Source organism: Ceratotherium simum, chromosome 14, assembly GCF_057802395.1.
Source record: "Ceratotherium simum simum isolate JZ-2026a chromosome 14, ASM5780239v1, whole genome shotgun sequence".
NCBI classification, from domain to species: Eukaryota; Metazoa; Chordata; class Mammalia; order Perissodactyla; family Rhinocerotidae; genus Ceratotherium; species Ceratotherium simum.
In genome coordinates, this window is record NC_141913.1 from 7,393,465 (window position 1) to 7,416,137 (window position 22,673).

Consider the following 22,673-nt stretch of genomic DNA (forward strand, 5'->3'; position numbering starts at 1 on the left):
TTAGTGGAAGATCTTAATGCATTCAACATTAATTAAGGTAAGTATAATTTATTTTTCCAGTGCAAGTATTAAATATAATATATATTTATATATCTATATAAATCTATATCCCAGAATCTATATCCCAGTCATATTTTCTCCAACTAAGTAAGGGAGCAATGAGGTGTATCTAACACATAAAGTTATTACATAAAGTTTTTACTATCATGGTTATGCATTTTAGATTCTGAACCTGAGGCATGTGACTTCCAAAGCCATATCTAACATCTTAAATATTTTGCTTACTTATAAATGCCACTGGTTTTTTCCTCAAGAAATGATGCCTTATATAGAAATAAAAAGTCTTATCCAAGTATTTGGTTTTCTCACTTGAAACATTGAAGTAATAATGAAGTAATAATGTTCATTTGAACAGAAAATATAAGTAATCAAACTACTTAAAAATATCTCTTAAAAATACGTTCAGGGGCCGACCCAGTGGCGTAGCGGTTAAGTTCTTGTGCTCCACTTCGGAGGCCCAGGTTCGCAGGTTCGGATCCTGGGCGCGGACCAACGCTCCACTCACCAAGCCATGCTGTGGCAGCATCCCATTTAAAGCAGAGGAAGATGCGCACGGATGTTAGCCCAGGGCCAATCTTCCTCAGCAAAAAGAGGAGGATTGGCAACGGATGTTAGCTCAGGGCTAATCTTCCTCAAAAAAAAAAATGTTCAATTGGATCTTTTACAAATGTGTATATGAGATAAAATCACACACAGTATTTAGTCTTGTGTGTGGAGATCATCCTGAAACCTGACTGTTACATATTTTTTTAATTAATTCTATTTATCTCAAAGCTTTGAATTTAGAACAAGGAGTTTATTTCAGTAGTTTTAGTCAGTGAACTCAAATATAGTTATCAATCTCATAGCACAGTGGTTAGACAATAAGAGAGCTATTGGGCAATTTCTCAAGTCCTCTGCAATGAGAATGAAGTACACTGGCAGCCACTGTCATTTAACAGTGTTCCCTAAACTTCAGATACCACCCTCATGATTTCTATCAGACTCAAGTGCCACCAGTACTATTTAAATTTTTTTAATCTACCATAAATGACTTTTTAAAATTTCTTAAGCAAAAACATCCATAAAATCATGTATCTGTTATAGTAGTTATGTATTTTTTCTGAAACATTAAAATAAATATATAACTATTAAAACTGTTTCAGTGTTCCTCCATGCACTATTAGTGGTTTCATCCTTAGGGAAACTCTGACTTGGTAGAGTGTGAGACCCGCCTCAGGAAGCTGATTGTGGTGTTCTTCTCGCTCTACCTCCAATTTGGGAGTGGGCTGCTATTGGGGAGATGGTGGGAGCCTCAACTGGAATGTGGATAGCTAAGAGGGGTTAAAGATGTGTGCATTTTAACTTTGTGCTTTCTCTTCAAAGACTATTACAACAATGTGAACAATTCTATAGGAAGTGTATACAGTAAGATACACTATAGAATGAGATTTTTTAAAATATACTTCAAGACCATATTTAAACACTTATTATCTTTTTTCTTGAATGGGAATTAATCAGTTAGCCCAATCACTTCCTCATTTTCTTTCTGGAAAACTTTGTTTTTTTTTTTTTTTTGGTGAGGAGATCAGCCCTGTGCTAACATCTGCCAATCATCCTCTTTTTGCTGAGGAAGACTGGCCCTGGGCTAACATCTGTGCCTATCTTCCTCCACTTTATATGGGACACTGCCACAGCATGGCTTGACAAGTGGTGCATCGGTGCACGCCCGAGATCCGAACCCCGGGCCGCCGTAGCGGAGCGTGCGCACTTAACCGCTATGCCACAGGGCCAGCCCTGTACTCTATACTCTTATTCTGTACTGTGTACTCTATACACTGTTCTATACTCTATGCTCTTTACTCTCTGCTCTGTACTATATATTCTGTGCTCTGTACTCTATACTGTATACTATATACTCTGTCCTCTATACTCTATATTATATACTCTGTACTATATACTCTATATTCTATAGTCTGTACTCTGTATACTTCATGCTCTGAACTCTGTACTCTATACTTTGTCCTGTGTGCTGTGTTCTGTACTCTGTGCTCTGTCCTCTGCTCTGTACTGCCGCATTTCTTTCATTTGTTGTATTGCCTTTCCATCCAGATTTGAACTCTGAATAATAAAAATTAGTTTTATCAGAGGGAATGTATCCCAGATTCTTTGTGTTCATGTTAAATATGTTTTTATGAGTATACATTATTAGCTTTTTTGATTTTTAAATCAAACCATTTTCAAATCTTACAGCCATACGCCTAATAGGCTTTGTGCATACCATCACTTTGATCCATCTAGCACTAGCTCTGTAGAGGCTGTAAAGTAAAACTAGCCTCTCTGGGCCTCTAGAAAATAAAGAAGTTGGAGTCAGTTATCTGTAGGATTTCTTCCAGCTTTAAATTCTAATCTTATAAATGTGAATATACAGTTATTCATTTAAAGGCTTTCTTTAATTGAATCTGACAGTTAATGTCTAACAAAAATGTTTTATAGGGGCTGGCTCCGTGGCACAAGTGGTTAAGTGCATGTGCTCTGCTGCGGCAGCCTGGGGTTCGCCAGTTCGGATTCCGGGCGTGCACCAATGCATTGCTTGTTATGCCGTGCTGTGGCAGCGTCCCATATAAAGTAGAGGAAGATGGGCACGGATGTTAGCCCAGAGCCAGTCTTCCTCAGCAAAAAAGAGGAGGCTTGGCATCGGATGTTAGCTCAGGGCTGGTCTTCCTCACAAAAAAAAAAAATGTTTTATATACATAGGCATTGTTGTATCAAGCCTCGGTGTTGTATTTGCATGACATGGAAATGCCATGTCACCTGGAGTGTCTTCCAAGTGCAAGTACTTAGAAAAGTGCTTTTGGTCCACTAATTACCTTTCTTGGCTCAAGAAAAGGTAAGCTTTCGCCTTTCTTTTGCCAGATGTAACTACCCCTGAGTCTCCAAAGAACGTCGTGGAATCATCCATGGTGAATGGAGGTTTAACGTCACAAACAAAAGAAAATGGATTAAGTGTCACACAGCAGGTACCTGTACAGCGGAAGAAGCTCCTCAAAGCTCCAACTCTGGCCGAACTAGACAGCTCTGACTCTGAGGTGAGGTCCCACTTCACAAATCTTGACTCCAAGTTCAGGATGCTAATGGTCTTTGACCTAGTTTATTATTCATGTTGTTTCAATTATTGCTTAGCCTCTTTCCATTTTTCAGTCAATAAAGTTAGGATTAAAATTTATTCGTTTAGGGCCGGCCCCGTGGCTTAGTGGTTAAGTGCGCGCGCTCCGCTACTGGCGGCCCAGGTTCGGATCCCGGGCGCACACCGACGCACCGCTTCTCTGGCCATGCTGAGGCCACGTCCCACATACAGCAACTAGAAGGATGTGCAACTGTGACATGCAACTGTCTACTGGGGCTTTGGGGGAAAAAAAGGAGGAGGATTGGCAATAGATGTTAGCTCAGAGCCGGTCTTCCTCAGCAAAAAAAGAGGAGGATTAGCATGGATGTTAGCTCAGGGCTGATCATCCTCACCAAAAAAAAAAAAAAAAGAAAATTTATTCGTTTAGCAGGAAATGAGACAGTGGATTACTTACTGTTAATTAGTAAAGACCAATATAGTGGCCATAGTTTATAGAATAAATTTTGAATATTGATATAGTCTTAGATTATAGTAGGGTTAAAATAAATTGACAATTTTCAAACTTATATTATCCTAAATATTTTTCCCTTTGTTTGGGGGAAGGAAGAAGAAAAACATATTTCCCTAGATTCTTCTCTCTCTAAAATACACACATGCACACCCATACTGAAACTTGTTCTTTCTGTAATAGTAATACCCACAAACAAGCCTCCAGAAAGAAAACTCTGGTAGTGTTCTCCAGATTCCATCTTTCACCTGCTGCCCTTTGGGGGAAAATCTCACATCCTTCCTGTTTCTTGAAAACATGAAGGATGCTGATGCTTCCCAAATCTCTCTCAAGCTTCTGTCTGCAGCATCAGTAATGTATATATCTCCACTGCTCATTCCTCAAAAGCAACTTATGTAAAGTGAAATTATATTCTTCCCTCCCTTCTCCCTTGCCCCCTGCCAAACCAAGCAACACACACGCACAGCTAGCTTCTCATTTTCTGCTTGCTATCTTGGTTGCTCACTCCATCCTCTCCACCTTCATTCAAGTTAGAATCTGAGGAATTATTCTTTAATTCCCCTCTCATCAGTCTCCACCCCTAATCCAGGCAATACCAATAATAACGATTTTGCTACTAAATATTTTTCAGACGTTAAGAATAATAGAGAAATATTCTTGTGACAGCCTGACTTCAGTGCACACTGTCTCACACATGCTCTCTCTGTCTCATCAGTCTGCCTGATCTTTCTTCTTCCTAGCTTCCCCAGTTCCATCTTGCACACACCAGCAGAGTCTTTGTCACTCTCGCTTAAAATCTTTTGAAGGCTCCCTGCCACTTACAGGATTAAGTTCATGTCCCCTAATAAGATGCATAAGAGCCTCTGATCTGATGCCTGAGACACCACTCCTGCCTCACAGTTTACACTTCAGCCACACTCAGCCTGTTCTTTTCTGCACATTCCCTCAGTCTTTGGCTCTGTGCTTAGCCGTGTCTGCAGTCTACGCCTATGGCTAACTCCTGTTCATCCTTTAACAGTCAGCGTGTACCTCGCCTTCTCTTTTCCCCAACGCCACTAACCCATTAGGACTCCCTTCTCCCTTCCATAATTACCTTCCCATCCCTCTGTTAGGTTAGAGCACCTAACACTTTGTAATATAAGTATCCATTTATTTCTCTCTCCCCGCAGAGTGCAAGCTCCCTGAGAGCAGGGGCTGTGCCACATTCACTTTATATCTCCAGTTCCTGACACCCAGTAGACACTCAAATATTAAATAAATGTATGCTAAGCTGTGAGAACAACTTAAATTAAAAGAGCATCTAGCTCTGTTCTGTCCAATACAGTAGCCGCTAACCACTGGGACTATTGAAATTTAAATTATATTAAATAAATTTAAAACTCAGTTCAGTCACTGTTCTCAAGTGCTCAGGAGGCACATGTGGCTAGTGGTGTCCATACTGGACCCTCACAGAGAGCTGTGTTGGACAACACTGGTCTACAGATGCAGGGAGCGCTCCTTCCGCTCACACCCACTGACTCATTTTTAACTCCTTTCCTAGTCCTCCTTCACTCACCTCCTGAGGCAAGACCGTGCACCAGGCCATGATGAGATAAATGGGCAGCCTCTACAGTCTTTTTAGTTGTCCTTTTTTTGAAGATATAATGCTAAAGCCCCAAATCCAAATCTTGAGATGATTTTCTAGACACAGTTCTCTTAGTCAGAGGGAGGGCATTTTCATACACCTACCCATCATCAGTTAGAATATGAAGCAAGAAATAGGTGCTGAAAAGAGAAGTGTTAGAGCTAGGGTTCAGCTAACTCTGACCTTTGTCACTGGCCACTGGTTTAAGCCTGGATGAATCGTGGTTTTTTAGTCAGTGGTAGTAGAAATCTCAAGATTCATGGAACAAAGTGAATAAGCATATTTCTCCTTTCCTCTTCAATTTAAAATTGATATTTTTAAGTACTAAGGAAAGATTAGTCAAAGGTACTAAATGTGGGAATGCCTTATGTGCCTTTTTTTTAAACTTCTGAATATAGAATTTTAAAACTTCTGAATGTAATTTTAAAGTTTCTAAATATGTCCAACTTTAACATTTAGAAAACACAGGTAAGCAGAAGCTTTTATTTTTAAATAACTATATTTCAAACTTGGGCTTTTTTAAGAATCGAAGTTTCAGTAGTTTCTATTGATGAAACTCAGCTTTAATTTAATAGTGGTTGATTAGTTGTGTTCGTCCTAAAAAGCTCCCTTAACTTAAATTATCTATCGACTGATTAAAGCCAACTCAGAAGCATGTCTGTAGTAAAGCCTGATAATGAACTAAGGTTTCTACAGACATGAACGAAGCACCTCAAAACCCAAACCAGGTTTCCTTTCAGTGTGAATTAGTGAGGACAGTTGTCCACACAGAACCTACTATAGTTTCTGGCTCTGGCTGTGTGGACAGGGCACAAGAACAGATCCCTCATCTTGTCAGCCATCACCTGTCCTCCATCCTATGAGGGGAGTTGATCCTGGGATCTTCAGGTCTCTTCCAATTCCAAAATTTGGCAGTTCTACCCAAAAGTATGAAAGTGGAAAAGACGTTGAAGAATTCTACCTTTTCTAAATTGTTGAATGGGTATTCCTTTCCCCACCTTAATTAAGTCCTGATGTCAGGGAATTCCTAAACCAGGACTGACTTACCTCTAGTCGTATTTGCTCCTTTATATAAACGGCCACAAATACAAAGACAGATACATCTCATCACATTACACAAACTGTCTTCATTCACATTGTATAGTATGTTTTGTTCCCTGCTTTTTATATATTCTTTAGCTATTTATTCTTTTCACCTACTTTTTTTTTTTCCCAGTGCCACTTCTTTTCTTCCATTTAAATATTTATTGAATGCCTTCAGTAAGTACTAAAGGTGGAGGCAGAAATACGATGGCCTTTGCCCTCCCATTGCTTACAGTCTAAATTGGAAATAAAAAACATATACCTAAGAATCATTACAAGTGTTTAGTGAGTGCACACGCCCTGCCAGGCACTGTTCGAGGCTCTGGAGTGTGTGACAACACCACGGGGGCTGGGAGGCTGGAGAAGCCTCACAGAAAATGTAGGACTTGGGCTGTAATCGGGTGAGTAGAACAGCTGGGCAGAGGGCTTTCCACTTTGTTGTGTGGCCCTTGCCTTGCTGAGTCACAACAGATTTAGGTGTTTCTCCCCTACCAGCCCAGGCTTTCCCTAAGGGCAGAGGTATGGTCTGATTAAAACCTCTCTACTTCACATCAGCTACTATGTCAGCTACACTAACTTGTCTAATGAATTCCTGGCTGAGGTTGCACTGTGAACAAAGGCTAAGTCAAGATTCAGGGCTAGTGTTAGAGGACAGTAGAGACCAAATAAAGAGGAGCCTCAGGAAAGGCTGGTCTTATTCTTTTTCTTCCATCCTTTCTATTTTATCACCTACTTCTCCATTTTTCCTCCTTCTCTCCCATTTGATGAATGACTTCCAAACAGTTTTTAAGCACCAAAACTTTTTCTTCACATCAGACCTACAGAAGTACAGTGTTAGTCAGCTAGAAATGGAGGTGGGAAATAGAGCCTTGTGCACCGCACCCCTCCCCGCATCTTTCAGGGTCTCTCCTAAGGCCTCACGGAGCAGTGTGAAATTTCTTTTCCATTCTAGGAGGAAGTGTTCCCCTAGGAAAAAACAGCACTCGGCTGACATTTAACTTCTCACCAGTGAGTCTGCCTGCCTCTCCTGCTGCTTGCATGGGCCTCTTTGCCCACCCTTTGTACTGAAGCCCTTGAAATGAGGAAGGAGAGACAAGAACCGTCCCTTAGGGAAGAAGCAGTAAAGCTTCCAGCTGTATACTGAGTACTTTATTCATTCCTGATACAGGAAATGCTGTTATGCATGTTTAATTTCTCCTGTTAACTTATTAGTCTCATCCCATCAGAGATTTTTATTTTCTTTTGCATTTTTTTAAGAAATATCTTCCAGGGCTGGCCCGGTGGCGTAGCGGTTAAGTGCACACGCTCCACTTCGGCGGCCCAGGGTTCGCAGGTTCGGATCCCGGGCACAGACCAACACACCACTTGTCAAGCCATGCTGTGGCGGCATCCGATATAAAGTAGAGGAAGATGGGCACGGATGTTAGCCCAGGGCCAATCTTCCTCAGCAAAAAAGGGAGGATTGGCAACAGATGTTAGATCAGGAGTAATCTTCTGGTATGAGAGGTTTGGGCATTCGATGGGAGATATAAAAAAAACTTTCCACTCCAAGCAAGTGGACTGAAGGTATATTTTATTATATAGAGGATAGTAAAGGCGATAGTCTGCAAACAGATCCGAATAGGTCAAATAATAAGAGGGAAAAAACACCAGCTCAACTGGAAAGGGAAAACATCCACATCAGCTGAGATAGCAGCAGAATCGAATAGGTCATATAATAAGAGGGAAAAACATCAGATCGATCGGAAAGGGAAACACCAGATCGACTGAAGGGAAATGACACAAATCAACCGGAAAGAGAAACACCAGGTTGACCGAAAAGAGAACACAGCAAATCAATTACTTCACAATAAGTCAGTTACTCACAACATCCATGCCCCACTGCCGGGAGAGTCCTGTCAATCGACACAGCTGGGCGGGAATCACACGTCCTGGGCAAGGCGTCCCTTCCACAGGTGGAACTCGCACCGGGTCTCAGTTTCAGCAGTTTTTATACCATCAGTAATTTTCAGAGTAAGCAATTACAGATTTTGCAGAGCAAGCATTTAGTGTTCCCATGCACAAAATGGTTATCAGTGGCGTACGTGCACTGAGCACCCCCCTGGCTGTCGTCCCAGCCCAGTAGTTGTGTACGTGCATTGTTTACCCTGCTTATCATCCCAGCCCGGCACAGATGGCCAGTCTGTCCCAGGCTGCGGCGCCCAAAGGGCCTTGAAATTTTTATACATTACAACTATCTCCATGGGAGAAGGGCCAGTTCCCACCACACAGAAAGCAGCTTTTATATTTCTTTTTGTGCTGGTGGCTGTAGGTCAATGGAGTGGCCAAACATGGCTGTACTCATGTCAAGACATCTTCCTCACCAAAAAAAAAAATGAAATATCTTCCAGCCACCAAAATACTGACTGTATAGTAAACTCTCATATATGATTTCATTTAATCTCCTCTTCCATAGAGACTTCATATTAAGAGATACCTTCCACCAGTTACAGGATATCACCTCTGCTTACCTATACACTTTTTGTTTGATTACATGGTCCACCAGAAATTTCCTCTTGCTCATTGCTGTCTTTGAGGTTTAGCTTAAACTTGGGTCCAAATTATCACAAAGAAAAGTTTCTGTTTAAATAATCCCTAATTAGTTCTGAATTTCTCTTTAATCAGTTAATATATTATTATAAACCAAATATTCTTATGAAATAGAATGTTAATGAATTATTTACTTCATCAATATAAACTCAACTGCTCTATGCAAGAAGAAAGACTCCTTAATCATTTTCAGAACTGTGAGACACTAACTTGCCTTTGAATTTTCTTAATGCCATAAGTTTGTTGTTCAATCAGGGAAATGCATTTTTTTTCCTTTCTGTCAGCTAAGAACTCTAGTTGCAAAACCAACAAACTTATGTTTTTCCTTTAAACTTACCCAATAGCTTTGTACATTTAAATAATTATAATAGTTAAATGATAAGCATTAACTGCCAGCTGGAATCGGTGTCTTTTGAAAGTTTCTAGTTATTAAACTCGGCCATTGGTAGTGACCCGGAAACCTTACACCTGTCATTAAGCCTTATAAATAGATTATCTAATCTGCCATTTTGCCAGAACTGGAACTAACCCATGTTATTTACTTAACAAAATACCAAGAGCATTTTCCCATCTCATTAAATATCCTTTTCCAACATGATGCCTAATATCTGTGTGGTATCCATCATCATAATTTACCATATTTTATTTAACCAGTCCCCTACTTTTGAACATTTAGGTTGTTTCCAGTTTTCTGCCATTATAAATAACAATACTATCGTGAACATCCTTATGGTACCTTTTTGCTTTGAATTATTTTCCAGAATATTTCTAGAAGTATATTTGCTAGGTGAAAGAATGCACATTTTTATAGCTCTTGATACATATTGCCATGTTCCCTAAAGAAAGCTATAATACCAACTTTTTATTGAGCTAACTCTATGCTATACTTTAGGTATTATAAATTCATTAGTCCTTGCAAAGACCCTAGAAAGTAGCTATGACCTTTATATAAAAGATAAGTAAACAGACACATAGAAAGGTTTTGTCTTTGAACTTAGACCATTAAAGAATTAGTAAATGATAAAGTCAGATTTGAAACCCAAGTTTTGAAACTCCAAAGTCTGCATATATCATAAACTTGCTAGTGTTCCAACTAGGAGTATATGAGAATGCCTGAATAAAAAAATAATTTAAACTGGAAGGAGCCTTAGAAATTTTGTCCAACATCACTGCTGTTCAGTGAGAACACTGAGCCCCTAGTAGAGATAGAGGCCAAGTTAAAAAGTCATGTAACTTTTTAGTAGCAGAATCCCCACTAAACTAGATCTCCCAATACCAGACCTTTTTTCCGTCACTCCATTTATTTTTTCTTCCTGGAAATGTAGCTTCAGTGTTTCTTGCTTATCTTAATAACCTCTGCTGGCCTCTCCCTAGTGGTCTAGTGGTTAAGATTCGGCACTCTCACTGCTGTGGCCCAGTTCCCAGTCAGGGAACCACACCACCCATCCATCGATTGTAATACTATGGTGGCTGCGTGTTGCTGTGATGCTGAAAGCTATGCCACTGGTATTTCCAATACCAGCAGAGTCACTCATGGTGGACAGATTTCAGCAGGGCTTTCCACACTAAGACAGACTAGGAAAAAGACCTGGCCACCCACTTCCAAAAAAACTGGCCATGAAAACCCTGTGAATAGCAGCAGAGCATTGTCTTATATAGCACCAGGAGGTGAGAGGATGGTGCAAAAAGACCAGGCAGGGTTCCACTCTGCTGTATACAAGGTCACGAAGAGTCACAATCAACTCGATGGCTCTAAAAACAACAACAAGCTGGGACCGGCCCAGTGACCTAGTGGTTGAGTTCAGTGCTCTCTGCTTTGGTGGCCCAGGTTCGTGGGTTGGATCCCAGGTGCAGACCTACACCACTCCTCAAGCCATGCTGTGATGGCGACCCACATACAAAATAGAGGGAGATTGGCACAGATATTAGCTCGGAGACAATCTTCCTTAAGGCAAAAAGAGGAAGAGTGGCAACAGATGTTAGCTCAGGGCCAGTCTTCCTCACCAAAAAAACAACAACAAGCCTATCCCAGGTAACTTCTTAAAAAATGAAGATAGGGGCCGGCCCAGTGGCGCAAGCGGTTAAGTGCGCGCGTTCCCCTTCAGCTGCCCAGGGTTCACCGGTTCGGATCCCAGGCGCGCACCGATGCACTGCTTGGCAAGCCATGCTGTCGCGGCGTCCCATATAAAGTGGAGGAAGATGGCATGGATGTTAGCCCAGGGCCAGTCTTCCTCAGCAAAAAAAAAGGAGGATTGGCAGATGTTAGCCCAGGGCTGATCTTCCTCACCACAGAAAAAAAAAATGAAGATAAGCTTTGATTGTAGCCATATAGGAAAGCTAAGTAAAGGAGCTATATCTGAGCCTTCACTGGGCTTCTTTTCAGGAAGAGGTAGATTTGCATTCCTGTTACGTGAGTTAGGTGCCCAGGCTGGCCTCTGAGATGATACTGGCAGCCTTCAGTGACAGTGCCTCCCTTGGAGCAAAGCAGCAGTGAAAAAGCAGCTGGAATTCTGAAAGTGACCTTGGTACAGCCAGGACCTGGTTAAGAGTCACTAGTCAGGATGTAGAGCTAGAAAAGGCCTAACTTAGTGAATGTCAGACTAGTAACTGGGATCGGATAATACAAACAAGCAAATTTCAGAAACCAAATTTCTACAGGCAGTAGAAAAAACTGATGTTCCAGAGATGTCAGAGACCCATCACAATCCCTTAGACAGGCAAAAAGTATTTAGTCAATGGGATTAGATATGACAGGACAAGGATCAAGCAGGAGTCCACACACACATTCACTCAGGAGATCTGACCTCTAAAAGCCCCTGGATCCCCTTCTAGATGTCTTTGTGATTCCTCTGGAGCAGGAACTAATCCTGGTGAAGATTAGTTTTCAGATAGTAAAGTGAGTGCAGCTGCTTGAGGTGGGCATGCAGGGACAGAGGACCATCGACAGCTTCTGGGAGCAAATCCCGAAAGGCCCTGAGCCACACCAGTGTCCCCACAACTTTTGTGTCTCCCACAGACTGACTTGCGTTCGCCCCACCTGCCCCAGGACAGGCTCTTGGCTGTTCACAGTGGAGCATTCACATCAGTAAGGAAGAGTGGGGTGAAAGCTGTGGACATGTTTCAGAGTTCTGTAAAATGAGGATTCAAAAAGTGTTTCTAGGGAAGGTAGGCTGAAGTATGAGAAGCAGGAGAACAGTCTCTGCTATTTAAATCAGGGTAGCACCCACCTCATAATTATTGGGGAAGTACTGTCTATAACTCCTTTTTTCTTTTCTTAAGAGATACTTTTGGCTTTTATTTCCTTTTGACCTTCCATAAGCAGAAGGAGATCATTCTAGTTGCTTGCTAGCTTTTCTGGAGATTTGTGTGACCTACACCATGACTGGGGTTGAGGCTTTGCTTCCATTGCTTGATTTGTTCTTCACGGAAAGTACCAAGAGTGTGGAGGTCACTGTTCAAACCTCCTTTGTTTGAACTGTGTGGTTTACACAGCCTTTCTTCTGTTCTTTGACCAGATCCTTTGTATTATAGCTTAGTTGAAACTAAGCTTTCAGCAGTAGGTTTTAGGCGAGGTCAGTTTTTAGTGAATGGCTAATTCTTTTTTTTTTTTTTTTTGAAGTGTACAATTCAGTGTTTTTTAATATATTCGCAATGTTATACAATAATCACCACTATATAATTTCCACCACCACAAAAAGAAACCCCAAATCCATTAGCAGTCACTCCCAGTTCCTCTCTCCACCCATCCCCTGGCAAACACTGATCTACTTTCTGTTTCTATGAATTTGTCTATTCTGAACATTTCATCTAAGTGGATCATACAATATTGGCCTTTTGTGTCTGACTCCTTTCACTTAGCATATGTTTTCAGAGTTCATCCATGTGGTAGCATGTGTCAGTATTTCATTCCTTTTTATAGATGAATACTATTCCATTGTATGGATATACTACATTTTATTTACCATTCATCAGTTGATGGACATTTGAATTGTTTCCACTTTTTGGCTATTAGAATAATGATATTATAAACAAGTGTGCAAGTTTCTGTGTGGACATAGGTTTTCATTCCTCTTGAGTATATACCTCGGAGTGGAATTGCTGGATCATATGGTAACTCTTTGTTTAACTTTTTTAGAAACTGCCAGACTGTCTTTCCTAGTAATAACAGTCTTAACTCCCTTTACAGATTACCTAGCATGCATGTGCATCTTTGTGTATATTCTATTTAATTCTCATAAAATTCTCTGAGGTTGTTAATGTCATCATCATTACACAGATGACCAGGTGGAGGATTTTAGGTTAAGTGATTTCCTGAAACGCCGAAGGGCTAAGAAGCGATGAAGCTGGGATTCGAGTCCAGATATTTGGACCCTGAGTTTAGGGCTCTTTCCGCAGTAGCACTTACTAGGTGAAGTGAGTCATCACTGTATTTCCCAGATTCATTTTTCATGCTGTTGTTGGTTTTGCCATCTGATCTATATTATATTAAAAAATTGGTCTTAGTCCTTTGCGTGCTTATGAAATAGTAACATGGGCTCTTATAAAAGTGCAAACACTATAGTATTATATGATATGAAAAGTGAAAACCCCTGTTTATCCAGCCCCATGGAGAGCTTGCTATTCATAGCTTGGTGTATATTCCACCAAAATATTTTTCAATACTCAATAATATACTTTCATAATTATTACTCTTTGGTTTTTTAACCTATTTGCTGTACATGCTGTTTTGGTACTTGCTTATTTTCTTGCTAACAGTATATCTGGGACAACTTTTGCTTTTGGAACAAATAGATCTGCCTCCTTCTTTTTTCCTTTCTTTTTTTGTTTTTTATTGCAGTGACATTGGTTTATAACATTATATAAATTTCAGGTGTACATCATTATACTTCTGTTTCTGCGTAGATTACATCATTGAACGGCTAATTCTTAAAGTCACCTTAACTAAGTAGGTCAGAGAGCATTTTCGCTATTTGTCTCTCATAGTCATAGATTAATATATTAACTTAATTTTCTTTCTTCTATATTTAAAAATATTTGGCAGTTTTCTATAGATCTTATGGAAATAAGTTATCTTGTAGTTAATATATATCCCCTGTCACATAGTAGATAGTAAATTTTTCATGAATAAATATTGTACTTCATTTTGGTATAGCCTAAAATAAATTAAGAAGGTCGCTTATCACTGGTAATAGGAATTTAAATTTTATTTGGCACAATGTAGACGTTTTTCTACATACATGTGACGTTTCATGAAATATTTATTTTCATCCATTGATTCAACAAATATTTATTCATTACTTACTAAGTGATGAGTTTGGTACTAGGTAACAACAATGAACAAGATACACAGCATCTGACTCATGGGGTTCCCAGTCTATTACTTTTATAAATGTGTTAAATATTCTTCTAATACTAATATTAACCACCATGTATTGTGTGCCAGGTAATGTGTTAAGCATTTTGAATGCATTATCTCATCTAATCCTTCTAAGAACCCTGTGAAAAAGATGGTATTATACACCCTTTTTTTTACAAATGATGAAAGTAAGATAAGAAACTTGCTCAATGTCACATCACTCTAATAAGGGACAAAGCCAAGACACAAACCCAGACATGTCTAATTTTAGATCCCTTCTAGTTTGTCATCTACTTGCATTGAATCTTTGACATTATAATTTGGTGCCTCATGTTAAAATAAATATTTAATAGTAAAATGTTATTAATTAGCATGAGAACACTAATGTCTAAGGAATCTATTTCTATGCCCACACCTTTCTCAGGGAGAAACCCTGCACAAGTCAACCAGCAGCAGCAGTGTGTCCCCCTCCTTCCTTGAAGATCCTTTATTGGAGGCTGTGTCCACGAGAAAGAGTGAGTATTTGTGGCACAAAGAACTAGCATTGGATACCTTTAAAAATACACTTGACCAAGGGGGCCGGCCTGATGGCGTAGTGGTTAAGTTCACGTGCTCCGCTTCGGCAGCCCGGGCGCAGACCTATGCACCTCTTATCAAGCCATGCTGTGGCAGCGTCCCACATATAAAGTGGAGGAAGATGGGCATAGGTAGGTGTTAGCCCAGGGCCAGTCTTCCTCAGCAAAAAGAGGAGGATTGGCGACAGATGTTAGCTCGGGGCTAATCTTCCTCACAAAAAAAAACAAAACAAACAAGCAAAAAAAACACACACTTGACCTAGAATAGGGAATCCCAAACTGCCTTGTGATCATTCAGAGTAGAAAGAACTAACCCTGGAATTTCACTAGTCAGGAGCAGAAACATTCAATTATTTTCCTAGAGGGACATCATGAGTAGGGCTAAACTGATAACTGAGCCTCAGCTTCTTAACTTATAACAGATCAGTCACCTTTGGTTTTACAGATAATAGTTGTAGGGAATAAGTCAACTGTCTGGTGTATTTTTTAGATTAATTACCTTCTTATCTGACTTTAAGTCAGAAGCCCTAAATAATCACACTTATCATCCCTGCCCCACACACACATATACATATCCATACCTATGTACATGTATAGGTAATAAAAACACCTTTATAACTCTTTAGGCAATATGTTCTGAACACAGAATCTAAAGTCACTTCTAAATGCTTTTAGTAATCTTTTTTATTTATAAGATCATTATAAAGGATTAGAAATTATATATTAAGGGGAAAGATTCTGGGAAGATGGCAGAGTAGGAAGCACCAGGAATCTGTCTTCCTATGTAGACAGCAATTGCACTGATAGAATCTGTCTGATGTAGCTATTTTGGAACTCTGGAGTCTGTTGAAGGCTTGCAGCTTCCAGGGGAAGACTTGGATGGTAAACTGTGATTAATTTCAGTCAATTTCAGCTCTTAGCACAGTAGCAGCTACTCATCACCCACCCCTATCCACACTGGTAGGCAGCTGTGTACTGTTCTGGAGCAGTTTGCACACAGCTTGCAGGAGCCAGGGTAGGTAAAAAGGACCCTGTCCTCCAAATATTAGGAATCCGTGCTCTGATGGCTGATTGCTGCTTCTGATTCCAAAGGTACAGAGAGTGTAGGCAGCCATTGTTGCCTTATTGCTAGCTCTCCCCCACCCCCAACTGAAGTGACTTCTAGGAGATTTAAAGGGCTGATGCCCTTCCCCCCCTCCTTCATTTTTTGCTTTTTCCTCTTTTGGGAGCCAGACCTTAAAGACTAGGATATTCAAAAACAACTGCATATATGGGGAAGATTAGAAAGTGACTATGCAAGCCCAGGGACTGACTCATAAAAGACCTGAGGAGATCTTAAGTTTACACTTCAGGCTGATCTTCAGCACAGAGACAGCCTACAACAATAAAAAAAGTAACAAAAAATAGAAGACTCTGAGAAGAATCCAGTATCCAGAGTTACCACATTATTAGATTCAAATGTCCAGTGTTCAAAAAAAAATCACAAGGCATATAAAGAAACAGGGAAGTATGGCCCAGTCAGAGGAAAAAAATCAACAGAAACTGTCCCAAAAAAAGAACTGATGATAGATACACGAGACAAAGACTTTAAAACAACTGTTTTAAAGGTGCTCAAAGAAAGAAAGGAAGATATGGAGAAGGTCAAGAAAATGATGTGTGAACAAAATGGAAATATCAATAAAGAGAATACCTAAAAAGAAATTCTGGAGCTGAAAAGTACAATAACTGATAGGAATAATTCACTAGAGGGATTCAAAGGCAGACTTGAGTAGGCAGAAAAAAGAATCAATAAACTTAAAGATAGCACAGTGGAAATTATCGAATCTGAAGAACAGAAAGAAAAAAGATTGAAGAAAAGCAAACAGACTAAGGGACCTGTGGGACACCACCAAGCAGACCACATATGCACTATGGGAGTCCCAGAAGGACAGGAAGGTGAGAAAGGGGCAGAAAGAATATTTGCAGAAATGGCTAAAACTTCCCAAATTTGATGAAAGACATAAATATAAACATCCAAGAAGCTCAACTAAGATGGACTCAAAAAGACCCATACTGAGACACATTATAATCAGACTTTCAAAAGACAATCACAGAGAGAGAATCTTGAAGGCAGCAAGAGAGAAGCAAGTCATCACATACAAGGAGTCCTCAGTAAGATCCTCACCATATTTCTCATCAGAAACTTTGGAGGCCAGAAGACAGTGGGCCTATGTATTCCTAGTACTAAAAGAAAAAAAACATCAACCAAGAATCCTATATCCAACAAAATTGTTCTTCAGAAGTGAGGGAGAAATCAGGACATTTCCAGATAAACAAAAGCTGAGGGAGTTTGTGACCACTAGACCTTCACTGAAAGAAATGTTCAACAGAGTCCTACAGGGTGAAATGAAAGGACACCTAGACAGTAACTTGAAGCCATATGGAGAAATAAAGATCTCAATAAAGGTGAATACATGGGCATTTATAAAAGCTAATATTATTGTAACAATGGTTTGTAACTGTACTTTTTGTTTTCTACATGATTTAAGAGACTAATACATTTAAAGAAAAAACAATTGTTAGCGTAAAAGCTAATATTACTGTAACTTTGGTTTGTAACTCCAAATATTGTTTTCTACATAATTTGAGAGACTAATGCATTTAAAAGAATTATTAGTCTATATTTTGGGGCAGACAATGTATAAAGATGTAATTTTGTAACACCATCAACCAAAAGGGATGGAGATGGAGCTGTATAGGAGCACAGGTTTTGTGTGTTATGAAGTTAAGCTGGTATAAAAATAAATGTTATAACTTTAAGATGTTAAATGTAATCCACATGGTAAACACAAAGAAAATAGCTATAGAATATAGCTATTCACAAAAGGAAATGAGAAAGGAATTTAAACATTTCACTACAAAAAATCAACTAAACACAAAAGAAGACAGTAATGCAGAAAATGAAGTACAAAAAGTTATAAGGCATATAAAAAAACAAATAGCACAATGACAGAAGTCCCTCCTTATCAGTAATTACTTTAAATGTAAATGGATTAAACTCTAATCAAAAGACAGCGATTGGGGCTGGCCAGGTGGCATAGCGGTTAAGTGCACATGCTCTGCTGTGGTGGCCCGGGGTTTAGATCCGGGGCATGCACTGCACCAACGCGCTGCTTGTCAAGCCATGCTGTGGCAGCGTCCCATATAAAGTGGAGGAAGATGGGCACGGATGTTAGCCCAGGTCTAGTCTTGCTCAGCAAAAAAAGGAAGATTGGCGACAGATATTAGGTCAGGGCTAATCTTCCTCACCAGAAAAAAAAAAAGACAGAGATTGACAGAATGGATAAAAACACATGATCCAACTATATGCTGTCTACAAGAGACTCCCTTGAGATCCAAAGACACAAACAGATTGAAAGTGAAAGAATGAAAAAAGATATTCCATGCAAATAGTAACAAAGAGAGAGCTGAGGTGGGTATACTAATATCAGACAAAATAGACTTTAAATTAGAAAATGTTACAAGAGACAAAGAAGGACGTCGTATGTTAAGGAAAGGTTCACTGCATCAAGAGGATATAATAGTTATAAACATGTACACACCTAATGGCAGACCATCAAAATATATGAAGCGAAAACTGACAGAATTAAAAGGAGAAATAGACATTTCTACAATAATAGGTGGAGACTTCAATACACCACTCCGCTCCATTTTATAATAATGGATAGAACAACCAGACAGAAAATAAGTAAGGAAATAGAAGACTTAAAACAATACAATAACCAACTAGATCTAACAGACATATTCAGAACACTCTACCCATCAAAAGAATACACATTCTTCTCAAGTGCACGTGGAATATTTTTCAGGATAGACCATATGTTAGGCCACAAATTAAGTCTCAATAGGTTTTATTTTTTTTATTTTTTATTTTTTATAATTTTATTTATTTTTCCCTCGAAGCCCCAGTAGATAGTTGTATGTCATAGTTGCGCATTTTTCTAGCTGCTGTATGTGGGATGCGGCCTCAGCATGGCTGGAGAAGCAGTGCGTCTGTGTGCGCCCGGGATCCGAACCCGGGCCGCCTGCATCGGAGCGCACGCACTTAACCACTAAGTCACGGGGCCGGCCCATCAATAGGTTTTAAAAGATAGATGTCATACAAAGTATCTTCTCTGGCCACAATGGGATGAAGTTAGAAATCAATAATGGAAGGAAAACTGAAAATTTCATAAAATTATGGAAATTAAAGAATACACTTTTAAAAATACATCAAAGAAGTCCCAGGGAAATTAGAAAATACTTAAAGGTGAATGAAAATGAAAACACAACATACCAAAACTTATGAGATGCAGCAAAAGCAGCGCTAGGGGAAATATTTGCTATAAATGCTTACGATAAAAAAAATTTTTTTTTCAATGATTAGTTGCACAATAAATGTTCTGGTTTAAAAAAAAAACAAACAAGAAAGATCTCAAATCAAGAACCTTACTTTACAACTTAAGTAAAAAAAAAAAAAAAGAAAAGAACAACAAACTAAACCCAAAACTAGGAGAAGGAAGGAAATAATAAAGATTAGAGCACAGATAAACAAAATAGAGAATAGAAAAACAATGGAGAAAATTGATGAAACCAAAAGTTGATTCTTCAGAAAGATCAACAAAATTGACAGACCTTTAGCTAGATGAACTAAGTAAAAAGAGAGGAGACTTGAGCATCATGGCGGAGTGAGCTTCCCCCATTGAACTCTCCCCTCTAAGACACAAGAAAAAGGACATTCATATTCCAACAGAAGCCATTCACACAACACAGGGGACGTCTGAGGCACCCAGGCAGCCATACACCTGAGGACTAAGGTGCTGGAATCCCCAGAGTAAGTGGAAGGAGGTAAGAGGAGATTCCTTCCTTCCCCAAGGACTGCAATCCAGAGACTGAGACCACGCGTCTCTCAGAGGTGAGGGGAGAGGTGGCTCGCCCAGTGAATACTGGTGCTCTCCAAGACCCTCACAGCCCATGGAGGGAGTGGAAGTGTTGCGAGGGTACTTTCAACAAGCTAGCCCCTCAGGAGAGCAGAGAGTGACAGTGAGGCGAGAAACCTCTGAGATTGGGGAGGCGAAAATAAGCGCCCCTCCCCACCTGTCCCGCCTGACCCACGCTTCAGCACAGCACACTTCAGCTCAGCCCTACCCCCAGAGGCAGCGGCCACAGGTGGTGCCCAGTCCTCACCAGCAGCAGGGCGAGCGTGCGCACCCGCACCAGAGGCAGTGGCAGCTCAGGCCCCACCGTGCCACAGCCCCAGCTGCTCCAGCTGGACCAAGCCACAGCCCCGGCTGCATCAGCTTGACTGTGCCCCACCCCAGCTCCTTTGGCTTGACTGCCCCCTGCCCCCAGTTCCAGCTGCTTTGGCTTGTCCTGTGCTCAGGCTCCAGCTGACTTGGCACCAGCAACTTTGGCCCACCGCACTCCAGTTCCAGCGTCTTCAGCCCAGCGGCACTCCAGCTCCAGCTTCTTTGGCCCAGTGGCGCTCCAGCTCCTCCTTCTTTAGCCCAGCGCACTCTAGTTCCAGCTCCTTTGGCCCAGCACACACCAGTTTCCAGCTTCTTTGGCCCAGCCGCACTCCAACTCTTCCTTCTTCAGCCCAGTGGCACTTCAGCTGCAGCTGCTTCAACTTACCTGCGCCCAAGCCCCAGCTGCTGCGGCCTAGCTGCGATCCAGTCTCAGCTGTCCCCACACTCCACCTCCAGCTGTTCTCACACTTCACCCCCAGCAGCCTCCACTCAGCCATGCCTCAGATCAGCCAGGGGCCGACAAGAGTGCCCATGGATCGAGGCGGGCCAGGATACACAGCCCTAGACCCCCACCCAGTGGCAGCAAGAGGAAAGTGCGACCACATATTTTCACTATGAGGAAAAGTAAGCCAACACCAACAGGCACTATGCAAAACTATATTAAAACTCCAGACCAAAAGGAAAATGACAGGCACCCAGAAGTCAACCCGGAAAGCACAGAAATGTATAACCTTAATGACAGTTCAAAATAGCCATCATAAAAAAGCTTAATGAAATACAAGAAAACACAGACAGACAATTCAATGAAATCAGGAGTTTCTTCACAAAAGAGATTGAAACTATTAAAAAAACTAATCAGAAATCTTAGAGATGAAAAACACAATAGAGGAGATAAAGACAAATCTGGAAGCCTCAAGCATCAGGGCTGACAATATGGAGGAAAAAATTAGCAGTATCGAGGACAGCAATGCAGAAATGCTCCAGATGGAGGAGCAGAGAGAACTAAGACTAAAAAGAAATGAGGAAACTCTCCGAGAAATATCTGACTCAATTAGTAAATCCAACATAAGGATTATAGGTATTCCAGAGGGAGAAGAGAGGGGAAAAGGAACAGAGAACTTGTTCAAAGAAATAATAGCTGAGAACTTCCCAAACCTGGGGAAGGAGCTGGAAATACCAGTGAATGAAATAAATAAATCTCATAAATATATCAACATGAAAAGACCCTTTCCAAGGCATATAGTGGTAAAGCTGCCAAGAGTCAATGACAAAGATAAAATATTAAGGGCAGCTAGACAAAAAAAAATAACATACAAAGGATTTCCTATCAGGCTGTCAGCCAATTTCTCGACAGAAACTTTACAGGCTAGGAGAGAGTGGAACAATATATTCAAAATTCTGAAGGACAAAAACTTGCAGCCAACAATACTCTATCCAGTGAAAATATCCTTCAGATGTGATGGAGAAATAATAACTATCGCAGATGAACAAAAGCTAAGGGAGTTCATTGCCACAAGACCCCCACTACAAGAAGTGCTCAAGAAGGCCCTCATCCCTGAGAAAAAAAAAGAGAAAGGGGATTCAGAGTTTTGAACAAGGAGGAAAATAGGTCAACAAAATCAGAAAAATTGCAGTCCACTATCAAAATGGATTAGCAAACACTTAATTATAAAACCAAAGATCAAGGGAAGGTAAGCACCAAGAATAAATAGAACCTCATCATATTAAACACGAACTCACAACACAAGAAGGAATAGATGTGACAACAATAACTTAGAAGGGGAAGAGGAAAGGGATTGAATCGACTTAGTCTAAGGGAATCAGAGGCCATCAAAAAATGGACTATCACATCCACAAGATTTTTTATACAAACCGCATGGTAACCGCTAACCAAAGAATCAGAACAGAATCACAGAGGATAAAGAAAGAGAAAACTAAGAGAACCCCCATGCAGAACTAGCAAACTGAATTGGTAGTCTGAAACACACAGGATGAGAAACAAAAGAAATGCAAAAGAACTGGAAAAAGAGCAATAAAATAACAACAACAAGCCCACATATATCAATAATTGCCCTAAATGTAAATGGACTGAACTCTCCAATCAAAAGACACAGAGTGGTGGGATAGATTAAAAAACAAGACCCAACAATGTGCTGCCTCCAGGAAACACATCTCAGCTCTAAAGGCAAACACAGGCTCAGAGTGAAAGGATGGAAGACAATACTCCAAGCTAATGGCAAACAAAAGAAAGCAGGCGTTGCCATACTTATATCAGACAAAGTTGACCTCAAGATAAAACAGGTAATGAGAGGCAAAGAGGGGCAATATATAATGATAAAAGGGACAGTCCACCAAGAAGACATATCACTTTTAAATATATGTGCACCTAATACAGGAGCACCAAGGTACATAAAGCAACTATTAACAAACTTAAAAGGAGATATTAACAACAACACAATAATAGTAGGGGATCTTAACACCCCACTCTCATCAATGGACAGATCA

General features: G+C 40.3%; 1 protein-coding gene across 5 annotated transcripts in view; it reads left to right on the forward strand.

Moving 5' to 3' along the window:
- The window catches only part of SPIRE1 (spire type actin nucleation factor 1), a 250,744-nt gene that overhangs the window by 204,087 nt on the left and 23,984 nt on the right, over positions 1–22,673 (forward strand). For all 5 annotated transcript variants that reach the window (XR_015554248.1, XM_087438942.1, XM_087438943.1 and 2 more), the window contains 2 exons: positions 2,956–3,128; positions 14,751–14,841. Coding sequence is in view for 4 of the 5 variants with exons in the window: in XM_087438942.1 (XP_087295068.1) it covers positions 2,956–3,128; positions 14,751–14,841 (264 nt within the window). In the remaining variant the exon portion in view is untranslated. The remainder of the gene's footprint in view (positions 1–2,955; positions 3,129–14,750; positions 14,842–22,673) is intronic.